The sequence below is a fragment of the Bombus vosnesenskii genome, unplaced genomic scaffold, assembly GCF_011952255.1.
Source record: "Bombus vosnesenskii isolate JDL3184/JDL3185 unplaced genomic scaffold, Bvos_JDL3184-5_v1.1 scf7180000013299, whole genome shotgun sequence".
Classification (NCBI taxonomy): domain Eukaryota; kingdom Metazoa; phylum Arthropoda; class Insecta; order Hymenoptera; family Apidae; genus Bombus; species Bombus vosnesenskii.
Genome location: NW_022882949.1, coordinates 781,009 through 791,531, shown reverse-complemented (window position 1 = coordinate 791,531; position 10,523 = coordinate 781,009). Strand labels below are relative to the sequence as shown.

The 10,523-nt window shown below is 29.3% G+C and overlaps 1 protein-coding gene across 3 annotated transcripts; it reads left to right on the top strand.

The window, feature by feature from the left end:
- Positions 1 to 1,094: 1,094 nt before the first annotated feature.
- LOC117233865 (ATP-binding cassette sub-family G member 4-like) lies at positions 1,095 to 9,579 on the top strand. Of its 3 annotated transcripts, none has more exons than XM_033494518.1 (11): positions 1,097 to 1,508; positions 4,628 to 4,938; positions 5,476 to 5,649; positions 5,734 to 5,944; positions 7,161 to 7,268; positions 7,424 to 7,545; positions 7,630 to 7,798; positions 7,899 to 7,999; positions 8,314 to 8,469; positions 8,627 to 8,745; positions 8,836 to 9,579. In XM_033494518.1, exons 1-11 carry the CDS (start codon positions 1,328 to 1,330, stop codon positions 9,062 to 9,064), a joined length of 1,881 nt encoding a protein of 626 aa, XP_033350409.1. In that variant the 5' UTR covers positions 1,097 to 1,327; the 3' UTR covers positions 9,065 to 9,579. The 3 variants fall into 3 exon arrangements, with proteins under 3 accessions (XP_033350411.1, XP_033350409.1, XP_033350410.1); XM_033494519.1 differs by having other exon boundaries at positions 1,098 to 1,508; positions 7,439 to 7,545; XM_033494520.1 differs by lacking the exons at positions 7,424 to 7,545; positions 7,630 to 7,798 and having other exon boundaries at positions 1,095 to 1,508.
- The last annotated feature ends 944 nt before the right edge of the window (positions 9,580 to 10,523 follow it).

Here is a 10,523-nt window from a genome sequence, read left to right as displayed (position 1 = left end):
TCTAACGACTAAAGATATATGGGTCCTGATTAGAAACAGCTTATTAAATTTGATTGCGATGTCTTACCTCCTCCGTACTTCCCGGATATTCTACCGTGATTATTATTTATTCTTCTTATTACAAAATTCTCTCCACTGTAAAAGAATCAGTTCAATAGATGATATTAAAATAACTAAAACGATATTTTTTTAGCAAATCCTGGAAGTTTTGGAAAAATAGTATTATGTCGTTTCTGGAGAGATGGAGGAAAGTAATGGATCATAATATGTCGTACATAACTCAATAATTTGACATAAAACAAAATATTGTACATCTATTATTTATTAATAAAAAGAGAGAATCTTTTGGAACAACCTAATGTAATATTGATAGTGATAACATTTATTAATAATTAGCGGGAAGAAACTCTTTGTTAGATACAGTAATTAATAAAAACAGTAAAAAAATATAAAGAATTGTCGATTTATAAAAGTGATCGTGATAGAAATGTTTTAAATGAAAGTACGCATGTAGCACTTCAGATGCAATGAACTCCAGAATGCAAGGTCAAACGGGACTGGATACGTTTCCCGTAGCAAGAAAGTTATACGGCCCTGTAATAAAGAGTTAATCGGCAGTCGCCGTCACGAATTCGTTGGGATCGCATATCGTTTCTATTGCGTTCGCCATTAGATAAAGCGTGCTTTGGAAACATAATGCTTCTTCTGCTAAATAAAGTGAATTCAACGAACTACGTGAAAAATTCTTTTTTCATCGCGACATCTAACTATATGCAACTATTGAATCATAGTGAATGATCTTCTTTGTTAGCTTCTTGATGTATTCTCCATCAACTAGTGCAATCTCCTTGTTGCGTATAAAATTCTCATATTTGATGAATCTAAAATTGTGAAAAATTACAGTCAGCTGAACGTGTCCTAAAAATTATTTACTAATTAGTAATAATTGCTAAAAATTTTTAATTAGTATTTACTCACAATAACATTGTGTCTTAAAAATCTATTATTACAAAATATTTTGAAGTTTTAATTTTTGAAAGTGTGAACATATGTATATATATTGTGATATAACATTGCTGGAAGTATATATATATGTATATATTTAGTATTCCTCTCGGTGAAGTTTTGATTATATGAAACTAAATGATCATTTATATTTATTTTGTGGAGGAAAACATCCATTTCATAAGCAGCAAACAGCTGAAACATTTTGAGCTGTAATCATCGTTTGTGATTGTGGGTCATTTTCGTGGGTCAAATTCCAGTGGTTTATCTGGACGATTAGTTTAAATACATATTTAACAGTCGTCGGATGTAAGAAATCAAGATGGAAACGCATCATAATAATGCAATTGTTAATCCATCAGCGAGAATGATCGACGAAGAAGAATGCACCGTCCAATTGACAATAGGAGAGGATCAGAAATTTTTGAATCCAGATTCTCAGTCGGTTACCAAGATGCACATCGAGTTTGACAATCTCTCGTATTCCATCTGCTCTGGTAAAGGCAAGTATACTTAATGCCAGAGATATAGTGTGGTCGTAATGTAAAACCTAACCAGTGGTGATCATATGTATGTGTATCCAGAGGTGTATGCATTTTGTGGAAGCAGTTTAAATCTGTACAAATTGTTAAAATTACTTGTTAATTTTAATATATAAAATTTCTTTAGAATAATTGTGCATTATAGAAGTAAGAAATAATAAATTGTGTATTGCTTGGACTTGTTTTCCAACGCAATGCTGTTTATAATTTGTTGAAATATTAATAATACGGAGAAAGAAAGATTTCAAACCATGGTTTGCAAACTTACTTGTGAATTAATTATATTAAATTCCTTTAAAATATATATGTGAACTAGAAAATTAAAAATAGTAAATTGTGTATTACTTAACTCTGCTTCCAGATTCTATGCTATATATAATTTTTTAAAGTATACTTGCGAAGACAGAAGTAACTCTGAAGATCTCAAGTTCTAAAAATTACAGTTCTGAAAATATGCCAACTTTAATACTTGATCAATTTTATGATTTTATTGTACTATACCTATTCCGTCAATTATACATTCATTCTTAGTTACTTCGTGTGTATGAAGAAAATAAAACAACTGCATTACTTAAAGCATGACTACTTATCATTTTATCTATTAGTTAATTGAGGAGAATAATTTTTAAGTGGCATTTAACATTTACATAGTTGTCGATTAATCACTTCAGGTTTAAAAACAGAAATCAATTTTTTTGTTTATTTTTTGCATTATTTCTTATCATTATATTTTGCTGCTGAGCTAAGATACCTGATAGTCTTTATGTATTCTGTGACTATGTACAGTTACTTACAAAAGCCTGTATGAATCAATGTTTGAAATATAACAAATTACTTTTTATTATAAACAAAAATAATACAAATTACTACATTTATAAAAAAAAGGAGAAGTAAAAAGATACAAAATATAATTTTGCAAAATTATACATACTGCTATTGTACATAGCAATGTAGTTGGCAATTAAGTGATTGCGGATTTTGTCAATACCACCTAATGGTTATGAATATATTATTACGAATACATTAAAAGGAACAAAGGACTCTTGTGTGTCCACTCTGTAGATATCAATAACTATTTACGATCTTCTTAGAATTAATAAAATTAAAGATTTCGTTATTTCTGATGTTTAATCTTTTATGACATAGATGTTTAGATTTTTTAAACTTATTCCGAAAATAAATGAATATCAGTTAATATGAAAGTATACAAAATTTTATAACGAATTTTAGTGTCTTTCGATAAGTTGGATGCATCAAATTCGATGTACGCATGGAAACTTTTTTAATTGACTGTACCAATGATTATTAGTAGGTAAGAATGTTTTATTTATGCGACAAATATATGTTATGTATGTAATTTATGCATAAATGTATGTAATCAAATCAGTAATATGCGACCTATAATTTTAGTATTTAAACGCAGTATGTTTTTAAATCCAGCGATAACTATAAATATGAATGATCTGCAGGAACAAAAATGAGAAGACCTTATACCTTATTTGTATTTACTCCCGTAATGCTTTGTGATGATCTTTGTTTATCTTAGCCAATTATTTAAACAATTTAGTATAAGTTGCAAGTATGTATTTTGCATTAACCCGTTGCTTGTTAATGATGCGTGAATAATAGATTAACTTGTGTAATCGCAACCGCAATATTGACCACATTAAAATAGGAAATAGCATTAATGAAAACTGAAGCCAAGGTCGAAGGTCATTTACGTAAGAATTAGAGAAAGAAGATAAAGTGTATATGTGAATTTACCGTTTTAATTAAAAGACAAATTATTTTCATTCCCCTTCTATAAATGTATAAAATCATTGTAAAATTAAAAAAATGTCGTAACTAACAATAACAAAAAACATTTGTGCGTTTGCATATAGATGGTATTTCTGATAATATTTATTCAAATTTAACATAATATGAAGATAAGTATGTGCATTCATAATGTCACAAGTGGCAGACAACAAATGTAAATTATAAGTAGGTTACGGATTTTTATAATATATAATTACATTATATTATATTTCTATCACATTTGTTAGCTAAAATAATTTTCTACCGAGCTCCTGCTTTTTTAATTATATTCCCAACATTATGAATTTGTATAAAAGTCCGCAGTTTAATTATTCGATTTTACAATGATTTTTAATTTTACAATGATTTTATACATTTATAGAAAAAGAATGAAAATAATTTGTCCCTTAATTAAAACGGTAAATTCACATATACACTTTATCTTCTTTCCTTAATTCTTATGTAAATGACCTTTGACCTTGACTTCAGTTTTCATTAATGCTATTCTCTATTTCAACGTGATTGCGGATTTTGCCTATACCATCTAATGACAAAATCTGCAATCACTTAGTTGCCAACCCAATATCAGTAAACGTTTGTTCATCAAATATTTCTAACATTCTGTTTGCAAGTATTTTTCAAGCATTTAACATTATAAAACTATGGTTCTATTATAGTATCTGGACTGCAAAATATTCAGGTAGAATAGCACTTTTTAGGGATTTTGAAGATCACTGAAACCGAAAATGAGGATCGTTTTTCATGGAAATATGGTGTAAACAATTTCAGTCAATTTGTTGATGTGCGACATACTTGTAGATTTTGACGATATCTTTCTTAAAGTTTGGTACTTAACCTATTGTATGGCTTACCCTATACGCATTTGAATCATGAGTATTGGATTAGATTATTTTTTAACCCAAGAGGTATTTCTTATTTTCCCGCTTCCGTGAGACGATCGGTTACGCCATATAGATGAGTATATAGAGAGCAGTGAGCGGTAAGCGGTAACATTGGCATTTGCTGTACTATCAGTAGTTTTGCTGTTCACCGCTTACCGCTCTATAATATCACGGTCTTATGCGAATTTCTACAGTTAAAACATGGTTAGGACCTTTCTGGATCAAATGTTCATAAGGCCGAATTTTCAAAACTATATATTTTCGTGAAAAAGATTTAAAATACTCTTGAAATAACACATAAAGATAAAAATTTTTGCAGTCTGGATAGTATACTTTATGCAAATTTATCATAGAGAAAATCAAATCTTTATATTCTTACAGAAAAATCAAAAAGAATATTAGAGGATGTAACAGGATGTTTCCGTCCTGAGAGATTAACTGCGATTATCGGTCCTTCCGGTGCTGGGAAAACGACGCTACTTCGTATTATATGTAACCTGAAAAGTACAAATGTTAAAGGATCGATCACAGTTAACGGCAAAGAATGGAATGGCAAAGCTTTCCGAAAACAAACATGTTTCTTACCACAAGAATTTCCTTTACAACCTCTTCTTACTGCCAGAGAAACGCTCTACATTGCAGCACGTTTAAAGGTTCAGGGTATTCGTGAATTGCGCTCCTTCAATTTGATTGTACGTTTTACATGCACATCATTTGCTGTAGAAAGTAATATGTATTAATTTGTGGTTATTCGTTTAAGATCCATGTAGCGAAATGTCATAAAAGAACTTTTCTTTAAGAATTTCGAAATTTCAAATCACTCAAATTTGAAAATTTGAAAATTGAAAGTTTAAGAATTTAGAAGTTCGAAAATTTGAAAATTGAAAGATTTGAAAATTCGAAGGTCTGAAAAATTACAATTCTCGATGTTCAAATACTCGGAAATTCGGAATTTTTGAAATTTCAAAATTCAAAGTTTTGAAAATTTGAAAGTTCAGCAATTTGCAAGTTTGAAAGCTCGAAAATGTAAGAGCTTCGATACTGGGAAATTCAAAAGTTTCAAAACTCGTAAGTTTGAAAAATCAAAAGTTGAGAGTTTAAAAATCGACAAGTATAGAAGTTCGAAAATTTGGAAACTTTGAAATATTAAATTTCGAAAATTTTCATCAAAACACAATTATACATTTACAAGTGAAATATTCCATATACATGTATATCTAACCTTACAGGTGACGGACATAGCAAGAAATTTAAATTTGACAAGCTGCTTAGACACTTTAGTAGAGAATCTAAGTGGTGGAGAAAGGAAAAGATTATCGATTGGTGTAGAAATAATCACAAAACCATCTGTCTTATTACTCGACGAACCAACCAGTGGGCTTGATAGCACATCTTCGAATCAGGTCTATAACGCTAATTCTATAATATGTAACATTAAAAAGTGATCTAGAAAATGATATTATTTCGAATAAAAATATTTCGGATAGGTAATTGGACTGTTGCATAAAATAGCAAAAGGAGGTTGCACAGTCGTTTGTGCGATTCATCAGCCCAGTAGTCGTATGATATCGCAATTTGACGATTTACTGGTTATACATAATGGGACATCGTTTTATTGCGGAGCTTGGAACGATGTTCTCTGCACGTTCAGTGAAGCAGAATATGTGTGTCCTCAGTTTTATAACATATCCGAATTTGGTAATATACGTATATGTTACTATTTGAAGAATGCAAAGGAGAAACAGGGAATGACAATTTTAACGAATTTTTTACTTTCTTCGTACACTCCTGTGAATTTTATTTTTTTTTTTTTAATTTTTTATCACTAGCTATGTCGTATTAATTTGAATTAAAATTTTCTGCGTTTCACAGTAGTTATAACAAATTGAGGTATAGCGACAACATATTTTTCATTTTTTACAATTTAATGTACTAATTTACTCTTGCTTATATTGCTCACTTACTATATATATACATACGCACACACATATATACTATATATATGTCGGAGAAGGAAAGACAGCGGGATTTCTCGTCCGGAATGTTGGGACAAACCCAAATACACTAGTCCAAACTTTCACCATAGCCACCCTTAAGTAATAAAAATAAGAAATAGTCTTAATGTTCCAATCTGACTTTATGACGATGGGTTTGGGCTCGAAGTGACATGGCAGGTCACCGGACGTAGCCACGGTCACGGGAGGGACATGTACCTGACAGAGGTATGAAATGATTATATGGCTCTCCTTAAAACAAAGATTAACCCGAGAAACGGGGACAGGAGTTTATAAGGGTAGCCTCTTTTGGATTGACAGAGTCAGAGTGAGAGTTAGAGTTAGTCAGTTAGTTAGCGAGTCGTTGGACGATTGAGTTATCGGGAAGTTACCCGAATCGAGTAGCACGTTGATACGAGTCCTCCCGTGGACCGTGGATTCGTTGTCGAACCTGAATTCGCTGTCACCATCATCTCGACCATCCTATTACTATTACTCGTAGCCTCTGGTAGTGTCCACATTCGTACTGATAGAGATTGGCTACATTCGCGACGGTAAAGTAAGTAAAGGTTCATCGAACGCCCAAGTGCCAACCTGCCTCCGACATATATTTATGTATAATACTTACAGTATATTACTTAAAATCATGAGTGAAATTTGAGATTGATATAGAACAAAATGAAGAGTAAAATGTTTTATTTTTATATAATATCTATAAGAATATATGATGTTGCGATATTATACATGTATATTGTGTATATTACATGTGTATATTAAAAAATAAATTTTCGTTTCCTTAGATATGTTAGAATTTGACATTCCCCCTTTTTCCCGTGGAACCTTCATTTGATAATAAATGCTACTATTAATAATATGAATCTGGTAATTACTTAATATATTCATTGTTAATTTTGTTGTAGTTGTAGAAGTTGTAACTGGGGAACGAAGTGGTGATTTAAATAATCTACAGAAACTTAGTCGAGATAAGTACTTAAAATGGAAGAAACACTTCCAACATCCTATTAGGGGTAATTATATTATGTTGAAATATTTACATAGAAATTCACTATTTGTAAAGATAACATTAGAATAATTTTTTACCAGAATAGTTTACCAGAATGAATAGAGTAAATAATAGTCTAATGTTAAAATAATATTGAATAATCTAGTACAAGTATTTTAGGAACATATGTTACAGTTGCTGCAAAATTGGATAATAGTACCGAAATATCGAAGCTATCCTCTATATGGCAAGAACACAAGATTTTATTATTAAAAGCACTAATTTGTATTAAACGAGACAATGTTAGTAATTACATCAGGAGTTAATAATTTGTAGTAATTCGCTTCATTTAAAAATTTCATTTTTATACAAATTGTTTTTTGTAGACTTTGACAAAACTGAGATTCGCAGCTCACGTTGTAGTAGCTTTTCTACTAGGCATAGTATTTTACGATTCAGGAACTAATGCTAGTAGGATTCACAGCAATATAGCTTGTGTATTTTTTATTCTGCTGTTTTTATATTTCGCGAATTCCATGCCGGCTGTGCAAATGTGTAAGTTAAGTATTTGTTAGCATTATTTTTACAATATTAGAAGTCTAAGCATCAAATTAATTATTACAAAGTTTACGTTAAATTTTTGCTTTACTTACAGTTCCTACAGAAGCTGCAGTTTTTATACGAGAGTACTTAAATAATTGGTATCATTTAAGGTCTTATTTTTCTGTAAAAGTATTGTCAGATTTGCCAGTACAAGTAAGTGTAATAGTAGCATTTGTATATTACATATATGTTTGTTACTCTAATATGATAATTAGACTGCGGATGTTTATGCATTTATGGGGAATTTAGAAGCACAAAAATATTTAGAATGCTTGCAATATGAAAGAATATATAAAATATTAAAAGTAAAATACTCATTACAACGTTCAGTAGGGTAAATCTTTATTTAGATTCCATTGTTTTATTTAATTATGTTTGTAAAAGTATAAATTTGCATAAACATCCTCAATGTAGTGACAGTATATTGATTAAAAATATTATTTTTAATATAATAGTTATCTTTGTAGATTCTTACACCTTCGGTATTTATTTCAATTGCATACTATATGACTGGTCAACCGATGCAATGCGATAGATTTTTACGTACGTGGTTGATTTGTATTTTAACAACAATTCTTGGACAATCATCAGGAATGCTTGTTGGGGCTGCATTCGATACACATGTAATGTATGATTTGAGATAATTACAACGTCACTTATAACATTTGTATCATTGTAATTTTATGTAATTTCATAATTTAACACATATTAATTTGATATAAAAGCAATCCAATTATGTAAAATTAAAATAATACTAACAAAATTAATTAATATTTTCAGATGGGAATTTTCTTGATTCCTGCACTCAATATGCCAATGATATTATTTGCCGGATTTTTCCAAAAATTTAGGGAAGTGCGATCATTTCTTCAACCTTTATGTTCCATTAGTTTCTTTAGGTAATTAATACTTTTCATAATTGATAAAGATTTATTTTTTTTTTTTGTAAAATTAATTGTGGAAAGAAAATTATTTTTGATTTTCTGTAGGTATGGATTTGAAGGTATTTTGCAAGCAATTTACGATGGAGACAGAGAAAATTTACGGTGTGATGAAATCTATTGTCCATTACGTTCACCTAAAAAGATCTTAGAAGAAATAGATATGCCCGCAATTTCCTACTACATGACTGTATTAGGTTTATCTGTTTGGATAGTGTGTTTACAACTCTTGACATACTTGGTACTTAAATGGAAAGCACATAAAGCCAAAAGATGATGTGCTTAAATGTATCTATACATACTTTTCATGTGATATCGAATTAATTAATTTTTATATCACAAAATATTATTAATACTTATATTGATATTTTTGTAAACTTTATCATTGTGATATTTGTATACAACTAATAATACTATATAACTGGTTATATAATTATATTATAATTATTATGTAACTATTATATTATATAAATGGTAATACTTATTCTTTATTTAAGGCATATTTACATACGTTCCATTACAGCTCGTAAGCCAAGCAATTTATGAAAATTTTCGAATATTACACGTGCTGCGATAACATTTGTCTGATTTTATATAAATATATTATACTTTCAAGATCTAAAATACGGATTTTCTTATCAAGATAAATATTTTTCATTATCTATGTATGTTCATATTGCAAATATCGAACACTTTTATACTCGTTCAAGAAATATTCATTCGTAGAAGTACTATATCTGAGGATTATCGAAAGGTTATCATAAGTTTAATAAACGTACTCTTTTAGAAATATTTTTCAAATGTTTTACTGTTCCTTTAATCGTAATCACAAGTCCAAAGTATTTCCGCAAATACTCACATAACGTAGCTCACTGACGATGGAAACAAGAATGCTTTGAATAGGATTGTTTCAAAGTTGCAATTGATTAACTACGATTTCTTCGTCCCACCAAATATAAATATATTAATAAAATAATTGTATAAAAATACTTTACATGTACAATTGATAATTTCAAGTACAAAAAGGGCAAGAAATTTCTAACATCACATGTTACAGAATAATGAACTTAACAATATCATTTTATACAGAAGTATGAGCAGTATTCAATTGTATAACTAATTGTATAGATGTACAATTAGTTGTATCATGAACAATTTCAAGTAGGAGAAGTTAAAAGGTTTCTCACATTATAAATTATAGAAATATGAACATATAAAATATACTTATAAAATAAAAGTTTGCGTACGTACAATTGGAGAGCCAAATTTCTCATTTTTTTTCGTAAACTGATATGTAAAAAAATATACTTGCATTGATAATTGACATTCGTTGAGCAATTTTAAAATATCACGTTCAACTTCCGAAAATATCGTTTCGGAAAAATATATCAGCTTAAATATATACTTAATTTACAATATAACAGCGCGTTTCTTCTCGTCTATTAATCTTTAGTGATGGAATTATTAAGGATATTGAAAAAAATTATTCTATCGTAACGTAATTCGACCACGAAAGATTAATTTACAATTTAGACATTCAAATGTCTAAAATTCTTATCATTATTGAATATGAGAAATAAAAATAACGAATAAGTTAGAATTGATTCCAGAATAATCCTAAATTGTATTATGTTATTACGAACGAGTAGATATCGCCGACATCATTCTCGTTTAAAAAAAGAAAATCTGGTATTTACAAATTAGAGATATCACCAGATCATTAATTAAACGAGATT

Bases quoted from the DNA above. Each gene is read 5' to 3' on its own strand.
- LOC117233865 (XM_033494518.1), top strand. From the start codon at position 1,328: ATGGAAACGCATCATAATAATGCAATTGTTAATCCATCAGCGAGAATG. The intron at 4,939-5,475 runs GTACGTTTTACA...CTAACCTTACAG, and splicing joins TGCGCTCCTTCAATTTGATT to GTGACGGACATAGCAAGAAA. The intron at 5,650-5,733 runs GTCTATAACGCT...TATTTCGGATAG, and splicing joins ATAGCACATCTTCGAATCAG to GTAATTGGACTGTTGCATAA.